The sequence below is a fragment of the Misgurnus anguillicaudatus genome, chromosome 4, assembly GCF_027580225.2.
Source record: "Misgurnus anguillicaudatus chromosome 4, ASM2758022v2, whole genome shotgun sequence".
Lineage (NCBI taxonomy): Eukaryota > Metazoa > Chordata > Actinopteri > Cypriniformes > Cobitidae > Misgurnus > Misgurnus anguillicaudatus.
In genome coordinates this window covers 22,115,383-22,129,223 of record NC_073340.2, presented here as the reverse complement: position 1 = coordinate 22,129,223, position 13,841 = coordinate 22,115,383, and the positions used below count along the sequence as shown (strand labels likewise).

Below are 13,841 nucleotides of genomic sequence, written 5' to 3'. Positions count from 1 at the left end.
CAAAAACGTAACAAAACGTTGCAGTGCCACGGCCAAATCCCGTTACTTATATGTTGGGTTTAGGGTTCGAATGGAGATGAAAACAGCGCTCATCCAGCGGGATTTCACGGGATTTTGGCCGTAGCTGTATCCCTTCCAGCCACAACAGACTTGGTGCACATGCGCAGTAGCTGGGGCAACCGGGATACAATTGTATTTTAGCCTAGAAAGTCTAAGAAATTATATTTATAGTACAATTGCTTTCTTGTTTAATTGTTGGTCGAAATTATGTTGTTTTATTGTGATCTTAGCGAGCAAAACATTTATATTCCCCATTCAAGTAGAACCGTCCCTATGACATCAAAGTACCGCGAGAGGGATTCGAAAGCTGTGCTTCTGACTCGCTCTCGCGGAACTTCATAAGGATGATGTTAAACTGAACACACATTGCTATAACCAGACTATTTCGTTTCAATAAATCTCTCACTGCGTATTATATATATTTTATGTGCGTTTAATTTATAAACTGTTTGTTAATAAAGCGGAACTGAAAACAATGTCGTCACCGCCCAGATATGTGAAAGTGAAACCAAAAGTGGCAGTCGACATGCTATGGCGCTCTTAAAGGATTGATAAAAACAACTTATGGTAAGGCTTAATATCTGATATTTGTTTAGTGCTTAAATATATAGCCAGGCAATACTTTAAAGTAAGTTTAAGTCTATACAGTCAAGTGGTTAACATTTAATATGCACAATCAAGCGACGCCATGCATTGCTAACATATGACTCGTTTTGTCTTATCCAGTTTATTACATTTAAAGATGTTGCCCAAGACTCACCCCTTATCCACTCCTACATTAATAGCACTTATCTATCTGCTGTGCTGTGATCTTATCCTCTGGGTTTGTGTATGGGCTGTGTTGCTGAGGTTGGATGGAGAAGGCAGCCTGGATATATGGGACCTGTGGGCTTTCAGGACCATCAGCTGGGCTCTGCTTTGTGCAGTGAGCACACTAGTTGCTGACAACAGTGTCCATTCCCTCCTGAAGAGATGGGTAGCCTTACTGAGCTTCTTACCTGCAGTGTTTGACAGTGTACAGACAATGCTACCTGGGACTGTAAGAGGTTTTAGCCCTGTTCCTGATCCTGGTATGGTGATCCTGAGCTCTGCCACATCTACTATTGTATATATGGTGTTGGAGATGGCCTTCCCACGTGGTGGATCAGCTAAGGGTGCCAGAAACCAGAAGAAAGATGAAGAAGCCAAAGCTCTGCTGAAGAGAGTAATTTGGTATTCCAGACCAGACTATTTTCATCTAGGGACTGCCTTCCTGTTCCTCAGCCTGGCAGCGTTGTGTGAGTGTTGTATTTGGATTACATTTACGCATTTGGCAAATGCTTTTATCCAAGCAACTTACATTGCATTCAGTACATTGCATTCAGTACATTGCATTCATGTGGAATTTTATATTTGGGGATCATGACCTTTGCGCTGTTAACAAAGTGCTTTTTCAATTGAGCTACAGGAAGACTGGATATATCCAGTAAACTAGAGAATGGCCTTAACATTGAATTTGTTTATGCCAAGGACCCATTGGTGGATAGAGAGATATAGACAACATATAAAACACTAATCGAAAGACCCTTAATTGAAGACCCTTGCGCTAGTACAAATGTGTCTGTTACCAAAAAACAAAACAAAAAACTATATAATCCAAAGTAATATGCAAGAAATTTTAAAACTTCATTCAAATTAAGTCTGCCCTTTTGTTTTTTGTTATATGGGTCAGTGACAAAAATAAGATGAGTATTCAAGTTTGTCAAGATGAGAAATTCAAAATCTTTAAAAAAAACTTGTTTTAAAAGCATGCATCAGGTTTATTTCAGTGCACATAGTGTATTAAAATTTCTAGACTTTTAAGCACACATGCTAAACTGTTCCCTTTAAATGCTTATATCTTCTGTATGCGAATGTTGATTCATACCAAAATGCTTTTTTGCATAGTTGTGTTTGACACATGAAAACATCTCGGGTTACGTATGTAACTGTTGTTCCCTGAGAAGGGAACGAGACGCTGCGTCTCCCTAGGCATACTTCCAGCGTCCCTGTAACGCCGCCTTTGGCAATATTTTAGATAGCGATATACTTCCTGGCTCTCGCGTCACCCTGTCTTTGTCGTTAAGCCACACCATTGGTTGAATTTGATATACACATTCAGACGCACTTACCCTTGGAAGCGTCCCCAAAGTGTGACCGCAGTGACGCAGCGTGAGTTCCCTCGAAAGGGAACTGTAACAATGTATCTTAAAAGGTAACGCGATGCAACCTTGCTCTCACTTGAAATGTGTCCCCACATTTAGTCATTAAATTTGAGGATTTTGGACCTGGAAAGTCCTTGAATTTGAAGTTAACTAAGGTGTAACATAAGCTGAAAACAGCTGTTTTCTAAATCATCTTTGACAAATTATGTAAAAATGTATGTAAAAAAAATCATATTACAGTAAACTAGATGTTCATATTTTATTCCACATTTTTTATGAATATATTTATATTAGGGATGCACGATATATCGGCCGACATATCGTTATCGGCCGATAACTGCTTATTTTTAAAATTATCGGTTATCGGTCTGATAGCAAAATTAGGCCGATAAATGAAAGCCGATAAATGATGGATTATTTTGGTTTGTTGAACCACTTCACTTGCTCATTGCTGGCCATGTGGAGTTTTTATTGGTGCTTTATGTGACATAGCACGAAGATGACACGTGTTGCGGGCTTAAGAAGAGTATGCTAGTCTAGCGCAAAGATATCGGTTATCGATCCCCAAATTTAAAGAGTTATCGGTATCGGCCAAAATTTCCATATCGGTGCATCCCTAATTTATATTTTCATTTAAAAAATACTAGTTACACCAATTGACACAGACCGGTTACACCACATTGACATTTTTGCAATTATCTCCCAAATATTCTTTCAAAATGTAATAAAACCAGAAATTTTAGACTTGGTCCTCAAAAAAGAGAATGTATGCAAGTAATCTGTCAATTTATTTTGAAATATTAACCCTTTTACATTTAATTGAACCATACGGACACAAAATAATTAACGTCATGTCATTGACCCGTATTTAAAAATGTAAGAAAGACTGCTGAACATAATTTGCTTTTCTTTATAGTTGAGACGTTCATTCCATACAGCGTTGGGAAAGTTATTGACTTACTGAGTGGAAAATACCAACACAATAACTTCTTGTGGGCTGTTGGACTCATGGCACTTTGCTCACTAGGAAGGTAAGTATAACATCATCTCTCTTCGAACTAATATAGTTTGCACATTGTGTATTTATTTGTTTATTTGTGTATTGAAGTTCTATGTTCGGTGGTCTGCGTGGGGGGATGTTCATGTGTAGCCTCAGCAGACTCAACAAGAGAATCCGACACATGCTGTTTCAGAACCTCATGAAACAGGAGATAAACTTCTTTGAAGAAAACAAACCAGGTATGATTACCTCTTTACTTAATACTCAAGTCCATTGTAAATACATACATATGATTTATGCATAATATTGGTATCCAATTACTTAATTAACCGGTAAAATGTCTGTGTTTTGCTGAACACAAAAAAATATATATTTGTGACCTGTGCTGGCAAAATTAGTCGGAATGCGCACCGTCTAATTTTAACCTGTTAGCCCTCATTCCATTTTCTGAACCCCCCCACAAAAACTGTCATAGCCAAACTAAAATAGATACAGTTTATGAAGTCTTTGCACTAAAAGCATAAGTTTGGTCTCATTTGAAAGCAGACACTTGGAAGTTTATTAAGAGGTGAACATTAGTTACTGTCATAATGAAAAAAGTTGTTATAGAGAGCTTAAATTATACTTTTTTATAAACTCCACCAAACATGTATGAAATATTGTTATGAAAATCTAAATGAAATTGGCCTTGGAGCAATCTAGAAATGCTCTGCAGTTAAAACCACAGGTATGACCATGTTCTGTTTTAAATCTGAAGATGATACCTCTAAAACTCTGTATTTTATGAAATGTTTTTTAGACCCATGTCATGTAAATTTATTTAGAGAAAACAGCAAAAATGCTAAGCTAATGTTTGTTTATTTATATCTCACAACATCCTTTCAGTTTATTGTCCTATTGCTCCGTGTTTTAAACAGACTCATTAAATAAGCATCCGGATGAGTCATTAACAACTTTTAATCCGGGATATGGCTGTCTAAATGTTTATTTTATTATTATAAACAATATAATAATTGCTCATAATTTCTATTTAGTGTTTTATTTCCTCCTTTTGTCTCAATTCACTTTCTTTTTATTAAAGTCCTTTCTTACAAAAAGAAACTTACCTTAAAGAAGCTTTACCAGTCAAAATTATTCCTAGAAACACATATCTCATATCTCCAGACAGCAGATGTTTACAGAACAGCTAGTACGTTAGCTTAGCATACCATCAAAACACTACAAATAAAAGCATTTATAATAAAACTCACATTATAACATCAAAAGTCGAGTGCTTAAACAATCATGCGTGATCTGATGTGGCTTTGGATCATAAAATAAGACCGAAAATAAACAATTTTATGTTATTTATGCTGTTAGCTTAGCATAGCATTATAATATACAGTACTGTTATAAAAATAATAGACATAGCGTTAAAAATACAGACAAACCATATATAATCTTAATCGTGTTTATTGTCTCTATGGTCTTAAAACATCAAAACATCTTTATTTACATGTCATTATAAAAACAGCGATCGCTCGTTGCAGGTCACTGCTCAAGTTCACGTCTGACTGACAGCTGCTGCTGCTGAGCTGACTGACGTCTTATTCTTTCTATGAAAGTTTATGAAAGAGTTTCAGACTTTAGCGCCCTCCGGCTTCACGTATGAATGAAACAAACTGAGTGTCAATGACTGCAAACTTCCTCATATCGCCATGTTTGCAATAAAAATGGGTGAAATATTAACCCCACTGCAGAAATTTGAAGTAAACATATAAAATTGAAGTAATATTTCTCCAAATATGCATACTTTGAATTAAAAGCCCCGATAGATGTTGTTTTATCGAGTGCTTTCATGACGATCACGGAGGAGTATTTTTATCAATGAGTGCGGCTGAGGGTTATATTTCAAATTAAAGGTATGTACCGTTTTTCATTTTCATAACTCCTGACAAAAATGAAGAAATTACTGTTACTAGGATTCTAAGATTAAAATAAAGGTCAAAAACTAAATCTTAAATCAAAACACTTTTTAATGATGTATAGTTGTTTAATGTAAGTAGGCCTACATTTAAACTAACAGTAATTTACATTATGTAAATAAATAGCTCTTCAGTACATCCACGCCCTCGCGCAGGTTATCAGGTTAAGCTATGGCAAAAGAAAGCCAATGTCGATTTTGGTCGAAATTGAGTTTTTTCTAAAAATAACTACATTAAGCCTTTGTCTGTCGATTTCAATGCTATCAAAATAGTCATTAAACATCTAAAATTATCTTTATGTGTGTGTTTTCTGAGAGGTGTACCGTCTTAAGCTTAATCTAATAAAAAGATGGGTGTCCATCCACAGGCGTGTGACATTTTTGTTTCGGTTTAAAAACATGCAGGAATTAGAAAATAAATTGCAGGACTTGCTTAAGAGAGATAACGTTTGGGTGAATAGGTGAAAAAATATCTTTATTACAGGAAGTCTCACTTCACGTTTGATCTCTGACACGGATAAGATGGGCCGTTCTGTCGCCATGAACGTAAACGTGTTACTGCGCAGTCTGGTGAAAACATGTGGCATGCTGTACTTTATGCTGGGCCTGTCCTGGCAGTTAACGCTCCTCACATGCATAGAGATGCCTGTTCTTGCTTTCATTCAGAATTCATACAACAACTTCTCACAGGTAAGCAAACAAATATTTTAAGCGTAGGTCATAAAGCATCAGGGTTGTTTTTGTCCTGTAGATGATTGATTATTTTCACGGTTTCATATCCTACAGAAAACATCCAGAGAAATTCAGGACTGCAATGCAGAAATTGCGAATTTGGCATCTTCTGTCATTGGGTCTATAAAGACGGTACGCAGTTGTAAAGCGGAGGCTCAGGAGCAGAGAAGATATGAACAGGCTTTGAACAATAAGCTCCAGTTGTTGAAACGAAAGGGCATCTACAGTGCTGTTCACCTTTTAATACGAAGGGTAAAGCATTCCTATTGGTTTACAGTGTAAATAAATAGCTCCCTGTCCAGCGCACAAATGCAAGTCAAAAGTATCTGTCTCTAAAATTATCTTTATTATCTGCTACTCCAACAATGTAGTTTATTACATTGGGCTTGAGGGTGGCAATGCTGTTCCAAGGTCGAAATCTCATCTCCTCTGGACAGCTAAGCAGTGGCAGCCTTCTTGCGTTCGTCTTGTACCAGAAGGACATGGTGACTAACATGAAGGTGAGATTGCATTTGTGCATTTGTACTTTTTAACAATATGTGTGTCCCTGAGATGCAAACCTATAACCTTTGCACTGCTAATGCAGTGCTGTACTTACTTAGCTACAGGAGCATATTACAATTACAGATTAACAACACTAAATTCTGCCCATTATTATATTCTCAGCAACTTGTATATATCTATGGAGACATGTTAAACACTGTCGGCTCTGCAGTAAAAGTCTTCCAGCTGCTCGATAGGAAGCCACAGATGAGAGAGGCAGAAGATCTGGCGCCCGAGAAACTCACGGGAAGACTGACTTTTGAGAATGTCACCTTTTCTTACAGCGCACGGCCTGATAATAAAGCCCTTGAGGTATAACTTTTATTAATGCCACAAACGTTACACTTAACAAGTTAAGTCTTAATCTTACCAAATATTCTTGTAGTCTGTGAATTTAGAATTGAGTCCGGGGAAGGTGACAGCATTGGTGGGACCTTCTGGTGGTGGGAAGACTTCTTGTGTTTGTTTGCTGCAGCGATTTTATGAACCACAGGAGGGTGAGGTGTTGCTGGATGGAGAACCTCTATATCGCTATCAACACAATTACTTCCACCAAAAGGCATGCTATTATAAACTAGTACAAATGTTAACTTTGCAAAGAATGAGTTCTGTTATTGCAATTTGATGAAATTGTAGTTATTAATATATGAGTTGCATGTCATTTTTAGGTGGCGATGGTATCCCAGGATCCTGTGCTTTTCTCTGGCTCCGTGAGACATAATATTGAGTACGGATTAGAGGATTGTTCCTTCGAAAGAGTCAAAGAAGCTGCTCGGAAAGCCAATGCACACCAGTTCATATGCAACCTAGAGCAGGGATATGACACGGGTATGAAAACAATTAAACTCAGAAATGGTCATCGGAACTCCATACTTAAAGGGACACTCCGCTTTTTTGAAAATATGCTGATTTTCCAGCTCTCCTAGAGTTAAACATTTGATTTTTACCGCCTTGGAATCCAGTGAGCCGATCTCCAGGTCTGGCGCAACCACTTCTAGCATAGCTCAGCATAATCCATTGAATCTGATTAGACCATTTAGCATCGTGCTCAAAAATTACTAAAGAGTTTTGATATTTTTCCTATTTAAAACTTGACCGTATAGTTACATCGTGTACTAAGGCAGACGGGAAATTAATAGTTGTTTTTTTCTTGGCCGATTTAGCTAGGAACTATACTCTCATTCTGGCGTAATAATCAAGGACTTTGCTGCCGTAACATGGCTGCAGAAAGCGCAATATTACACAGTGCTCGAAAAGAGTCCTCTGCTATAGAAAGTTACCAAGGGGACTATTTTCAGGCGCTGTGTAATATCATTGCGCCTCCTGCAGCCATGTTGCGGCGGCAAAGTCCTTGATTATCACGCCAGAATGAGAGTATAATTCCTAGCCATATCGGCCTAGAAAATCGCAACTTTTAATTTCTCGTCGGTCTTAGTACACTATGTAAGTACCGAAGAGTAAAGTTTTAAATTGGAAAAATATTGAAACTCTTTTTGAGTGTGGTGCTAAATGGTCTAATCAGATTCAATGGATTATGCTAAGCTATGCTATAAGTGGTACCGCCAGACCCGAAGATCGGCTGAATGGATTCCAAAACGGTAAAAATCCAATGTTTAACTCTAAGGGAGCCGGAAAAGTGGAGTGTCCCTTTAAGAGTTTGAAACTTTGAAAATCCAATCAGTGAATATAAATTTATTTAGGTCTGAATCTTATTGCTTATGTTAGATTTTGTAAACTCTTGTGTTCTTTAGATGTTGGTGAATGTGGTGACCAGCTGTCTGCAGGACAGAAGCAGTGTATCGCTTTAGCCAGAGCTCTGATAAGGAAACCGCAGATTCTGATCTTAGATGAGGCAACCAGCCACATGGACGGCAGCACACAACAAGCAGTATGGACTCTTACACAATAAATACATCTTGATATTTTACGCTGCTGTTAAGTGTAACTTAAAGTATATCTCAATCAGGGTATATGTGTGGCTGTAACGCGAGTTGTGCTTGTGATGGAGTGGTAGTGGAGTGCTCTCGGAGTAATAGAAAACCACAACGCACGAAAGCTCCAGGCAAAATCGTGCTCCACTCACATACTCTGATACCAATAAAACATCATTTCAAATGTTTTTCCACTGTATTTTCCAGATTCAAGATGTGCTCAATAACATAACAGATCAGACAGTATTGGTGGTAGCTCATCGATTGGAGACTGTGGAAAAAGCACACCACATTATCTTCATGGAAGATGGGAAGGTTGTGGAAGAGGGGACTCACCAGCAACTAATGGCCGATCAGAATGGAAGATATTATCGACTCAAGGAAAAACTCTTTAATACTGAGCCACAACCAGCGGAGTGAGACAGATATTGATTAAACTGATATCTTTATTTTTACACGCATAGTTCATACTAACAGATTGAGTTATCTCTCACATAAAGGCACTACAGGCCTGTGTGTGGAGATGTTATACTGAAGTTTATTGTTTCTTGTGTACTATCTTTTTACATACTTACTGTATAGTATTTTATTGATTATGAAAAGGACACAATGTTTTGGAGCAAAACAGCAACAGCATCCACTATGATAGTATATTACTGTATATATAGTACTTTGAATTATACAATACAACTATTGTAGTGTATAATTCATTCAAATAATGACAAGTGGGTTTGCCCTCAGGTCCAGAAAAATGCGAAACAGTATCTCAGAGCTTTTGTTCGATTCTGTGGATCCACCAAGAGCAGCTTGATTGTAAGCATCCTGAAGGTCTTTATAAAGCGACTGATAAAAGAAAAAGACAGTTGAGTGTTGTATTTGATATATGTAAATGTATAAAATAATATTTTTATGCAAGATCTGGTAATGTACCAACAAGCCAAGTAATAAAAAATAAAGTGTGATCAGATCTACCTCAACATGCCGGACAGTTTCGCACAGTCTTTGTGCTTGCAATGGTTTTGCATGCCCATGATTTGTGGTTCTGTCTCCGAGCAGCACCTACAAGAAAATTTCAGGATTTGTACATTGGATTCAATTGTGAGTTTATGTTTAAAATGATTAGACTTTGTGATAAAAGCACCTGTAGACGCCTCAAAATGGCATGATGCAGTCCACACACCGCTGCCATAGATGTACTCTCCACACAAATCTCCAGAACATTTAGAGGTCCTTCAGAACTAAAATCTCCCAAAGTCACCTATAGCAAAGACATGGGTAACTATCAATGTAAATTATAAACTTATCTGAATCTGGACTGATCATTAATAAGTAATTAGCACCTCTTTAGCCAGTAGCTTGATAGGTTGTCCATCAGGGCTGTAGGCACACACAACTTGAGTTTGTACAGATACAAGTTCTGCTGTATCAGGCTTAGAAACCAACCAGTTTAGTACAGACGAACACATTTCTGCACTGCTGGTGGTTCTGAGGTGTAGTTTGCTTTTTAGAAGCTCTGACGATACCCTCACCACCACCCCAAGAGGTCCGGATTTAGGAGCAATATCGGAGTCTTGGGTTAGTACTCCTTTTGAACGCAAAAATGCTTGGATGGTGTCCGCAGTACTGTTGTGTCCAGAAGTAAATGATCCTTCGTGCCTTAAAGCATCTAGCCAGTCCACTGTTAATGTATTAAGAGGTACACTGATGGACCCAATGCTTGTGTGCTGGGAAACGCCAAGAGATTGGGAAGATGAATCAGATGCTCCAAATAAAGCAGTAAGAGTGAAAGCAAGAGAACAAAAGACATTTACTGGCAGCTCGTCGACCCTTTCGATAGGAATCGTTACATTAAGTTTTTGACCACAGTCCAGTTTCCTGAATGGGAATGAGTACGTCCTGGATGAGCACTCCTGAGATTGGGATAATGGGTGCACCTGAAGGCACAAAGTCCAGCCCTGTTCCAATGTAAACGTGCTTGTGTTTTCTAGTACACACATGAGAGTCAAAGAGTCCTTTTGGAGCAACGAGTTCCATCTAACCACACCACGACAGCCGATTGGTTGCTTATCCATGTTAAATTCCTTTTGATGCCCACGATTGTTCAGTAGGAGGTTGCAAACATTCATGACCTGATTTAGACGCTTGAGAGATTCATTTTTCCCCTGCAGTTTCTGTTTCAAGGACTCCGCCCTGGTGAAGAGAGTAAAAGGAAATTGTCATAGTTGGAAAACCTGAAGTTATTCAAAGGCAAAATATTGATCTTACTTCTCCCAAACATTTCCAATGGATGCCAGGAGATCTTTCACTCTCTGTCCTGCTTGAGACGAGGAGAATGTTGATTGGTTTTCTTTATCGTGCAATTGTGGAAGATTCACCTGCATGAGCTTTCCACTTAAGGATAAGGCCAAAAGGTGCGCAGATCCTTCAACTGCAAACACAAACTGTTTGTGACTCAAACGTCAAACAATCAAACGTGCCAAAAACTTGGGCAAAGTACCTGTGGCATTAGTATATGGCCCAGCCAGTGCTACAACCCTATGTACACCAAGACTGTTTGAGCTCAGAGCTGGAAGCTGGGATTCGGTTGCTTCCTCTGGTGATGATGTTTTGGTAAGTTGAAGAGCTTGTAGGTCATTAAGTGAGCTGTAGAAAAGGCATTTATCATCAACACAGGCACACAGCACTGGTCCTCGTATGCTATGTTCATTGAAACCTGAGAAAAAAAATTGACAACTTTGGCAAATTTATATCTAGCAAAAGCACAATGATAGAGAGATAGATTCCCATGTTTGATTCTTACTGTAATCTGCATTCTTGTTTTCCGAACCAGCTTCCTTGCTTCTGACCACCAAAAGTTTGCCTCTTTGACCAACTGCGACAAGACACTGAGGTCCACCTTCCCCAGAGTCGCAGGTTCCAAGAAAGACGATTGGCTGTTCTAAGCTCTGCAGCACTCTTATTGGTGACCTGTGCTCACCTTTTGGACCAGACGTTTGGGGGAGGAGCAGAGGAAAGCAACAAATACGCCCATCGGGTAAACCACACAGAATGACTGGAGAATTGACCAAAGAGGCATCTACTCCAAACAAGAGCCTGAAGAGACGAAGCTCAAGATTATGATGGAGGTCCGACTTGTGACCTCTGAGAGACGTTGAGACTGCGGGGTATATGCATGTCAGTACAGGGAGGGATTTCCTGTTTTTTTCTATGTTTATTAAATCTTCTGTGGTGTTTAGAGAGTCGTGTTGCGCGTGTGTGTTGACGGTTGTGACCCGGAAACATGCAAGTTTATGAAGTGGCTTGGATCCAGGCTCTTCGTAGACATCAAAACTCCAGATGGACTTGTGAAGACTGAGGGTCACGAGGATCTTCTCGACTATGATGACTGCTTGCAGGCTTACATTTCTGAGGACAATGCAGTCATCTGAGATTTTGGTCACGACTGGGTCTGTACTTTTGTTTACAGAGAACGCAGAAGAACTAAGAAGAAAATCATCAAGATTATAAAAAAATCACTTTACTATGCTTTTGACATTGCAAATCTATGTCATCCTGCTACAAAAAGGAAACCATCACAGAAATTGTAATGGATTTAAAAGTTGGGAATTGTATTGGAAACTATAATGGTTTATGTGGGACTTTACAGGTAATGTGTTGAGTGGTATCTAGTGGATGGGAATTATAATGGCATTTACAACCAATATATTGCTTTTTCAGCAGGGGGCTCATTTAGAAATCGTGCGTGCGCAAAAAACGAGGTTGGAAAAGTGCGTACGCCAGTTTCCACACAAAGGTGCGACTCGGCGAGGCACTAAAAAATGGCATGAGCCAATGGACACCGGAAGTGCCACTCGACGAGCCCCTGGTACGAGCCAATGGAAACCGGAACACATAAACATAGTGGCATAGATGCCATGCCACTTTGTTAAAACTGCTACTGGCTTTATGGGAGAATGGGCTTGCAGGGTGTAATATGAGGATGATTCATGTACGTACACTTGCAGGTGATCTGTGATTTATAAAGGGAACATTGCTTTGTTTTATAAGTCTTAATAATTTACTACAAAAAAGGGAACAAACATTAGGATACTGTTACCTCGTTGGCAGAGGAATGCAGTAAAGCCCACCGCTCTCACAAAGGGCATAAAGTCGAAGTTTATCATCACTTAGTGCTACATATGTGACTGGAGTTTCAAAGTGCAGTACGGTCTGAAAAACAACATTTATTAACGTGAGCTTGTAAACAAATCAAACCGGTATATTACAATAGACATGTACTTGCCGTGACTCTTCTTTGCTGGATATGAAACACAAGTACATGAGTGTCTCCGCTAGTCAACAGCAAATTTGTGCCGTCATGAATGATGTGCGTTTTGTATGATTGACAGTCACTGAACTCAGATAAATACTCCACACTGCACCGCATCGCCTCCATCACAAGCTTTTATTACATTCTTTAAGATAACCTAAATTCAAGACATAAACGATGTTTCACGTACAGACAGCTCATTAGTATGACAGAAATGTTTTCTAAACTATTTCATGTAAGCGCCGCTACAGTAACCAATGAAGTCCAGCTTCTTCTTCTTCTTCTGTCTAGAATGAACTTTCACCGGACAGATTTGAGAAGTCTGCCATCTGCAGGTGAACTAGATTCATTTCATAGGATTCGTTTAACGGCATTTATAAATTCTCGCGAAACTTTGATGTCATATGCTGATCGGTCTGCGCACGCAGCGCATACGCAGCGCCGCAGTTAAACACGCCCATAGTTCAAACTGCCAAAATATCAGCACAGTCAGTGAAAATAACTAGTAAAAATTGTGGATAAACCAGTAATACTAACAAAAGGTTAAAATCTAATAGCCAGAGGAATTACTTTACATGTACGCATTTGGCACGCTTAATATAAGTATTTGCATTTATGTCTAAAACTGTACCTGTGGCTATATAAACACAGAATAAAAACAAACTATGCAAATGTTTACTTCAGACATTCCACAGACGTTTTTCTATAATCCGCGCACCTTTTTAATGTAACAGTTTTTGTCTTTGATAATTATTTAAGTTTTTAGTCGAGGTAAAGACTGAGCAAGCAAACCTGCCCACATGTGCTTCGTTAAAAAAATAAAAACTCATATAAATGTTTAACATATTTAATGCTTTGGACTAAAATCCTAATAAAGAAAACTGGTTCATTACTGTTATGACAACACTTTAAAACGTTGCAGTCGCTATATGTTTTGCAAATCTGGGTGTATTTACGTGGCTGAGCAAGATTCTATGATAACGATTGTTGTTTGCGTCCTCTACAGTTCATATCGTAACAGCTGCTGCTTGTATTGTCGGAAGTTGAAGTCGCGCCTTTGCAACTTTTGGGGATTGCTGCTACAAGATTTTGGCGTAAAAAGAAATCGAACATTATTTGA

General features: G+C 38.7%; 2 protein-coding genes across 3 annotated transcripts in view; one reads left to right on the top strand and one right to left on the bottom strand.

Annotated features, from left to right (window-relative positions):
- The first annotated feature begins 341 nt into the window (after nucleotides 1-341).
- On the top strand, nucleotides 342-9,389 carry tap2t (transporter associated with antigen processing, subunit type t, teleost specific). The gene is made up of 12 exons (XM_055176093.2): nucleotides 342-627; nucleotides 787-1,337; nucleotides 3,160-3,274; nucleotides 3,352-3,482; nucleotides 5,691-5,896; nucleotides 5,993-6,190; nucleotides 6,310-6,438; nucleotides 6,605-6,793; nucleotides 6,867-7,040; nucleotides 7,150-7,309; nucleotides 8,233-8,369; nucleotides 8,620-9,389. The coding sequence occupies exons 2-12, from the start codon at nucleotides 803-805 to the stop codon at nucleotides 8,830-8,832; spliced, it is 2,187 nt and encodes a 728-aa protein (XP_055032068.2). The 5' UTR covers nucleotides 342-627; nucleotides 787-802; the 3' UTR covers nucleotides 8,833-9,389.
- Nucleotides 8,841-13,841, bottom strand: part of faap100 (FA core complex associated protein 100) — a 5,185-nt gene continuing 184 nt past the window's right edge. Inside the window, exons 2-10 of one of the 2 annotated variants that reach the window (XM_055176088.2) lie at nucleotides 12,695-12,878; nucleotides 12,509-12,621; nucleotides 11,213-11,892; nucleotides 10,910-11,125; nucleotides 10,678-10,840; nucleotides 9,753-10,602; nucleotides 9,554-9,670; nucleotides 9,385-9,471; nucleotides 8,841-9,255 (exon numbers count right to left, since the gene is read on the bottom strand). In XM_055176088.2, the coding sequence (XP_055032063.2) occupies nucleotides 9,124-9,255; nucleotides 9,385-9,471; nucleotides 9,554-9,670; nucleotides 9,753-10,602; nucleotides 10,678-10,840; nucleotides 10,910-11,125; nucleotides 11,213-11,892; nucleotides 12,509-12,621; nucleotides 12,695-12,847 (2,511 nt within the window). In that variant the 5' untranslated portion in view covers nucleotides 12,848-12,878 and the 3' untranslated portion in view covers nucleotides 8,841-9,123. Of the gene's footprint in view, nucleotides 9,256-9,384; nucleotides 9,472-9,553; nucleotides 9,671-9,752; nucleotides 10,603-10,677; nucleotides 10,841-10,909; nucleotides 11,126-11,212; nucleotides 11,893-12,508; nucleotides 12,622-12,694; nucleotides 13,717-13,841 lie in introns of those variants that run through there. The other variant, XM_055176089.2, reaches the window with a different exon arrangement.

What these genes read in the sequence shown, in the direction of transcription:
- tap2t (XM_055176093.2), top strand. Translation starts at nt 803, where the DNA reads ATGTTGCCCAAGACTCACCCCTTATCCACTCCTACATTAATAGCACTT. An exon ending in CTGATAATAAAGCCCTTGAG is followed by an intron (nt 6,794 to 6,866) that starts GTATAACTTTTA and finishes ATATTCTTGTAG; the next exon opens with TCTGTGAATTTAGAATTGAG. An exon ending in ACAATTACTTCCACCAAAAG is followed by an intron (nt 7,041 to 7,149) that starts GCATGCTATTAT and finishes TGTCATTTTTAG; the next exon opens with GTGGCGATGGTATCCCAGGA.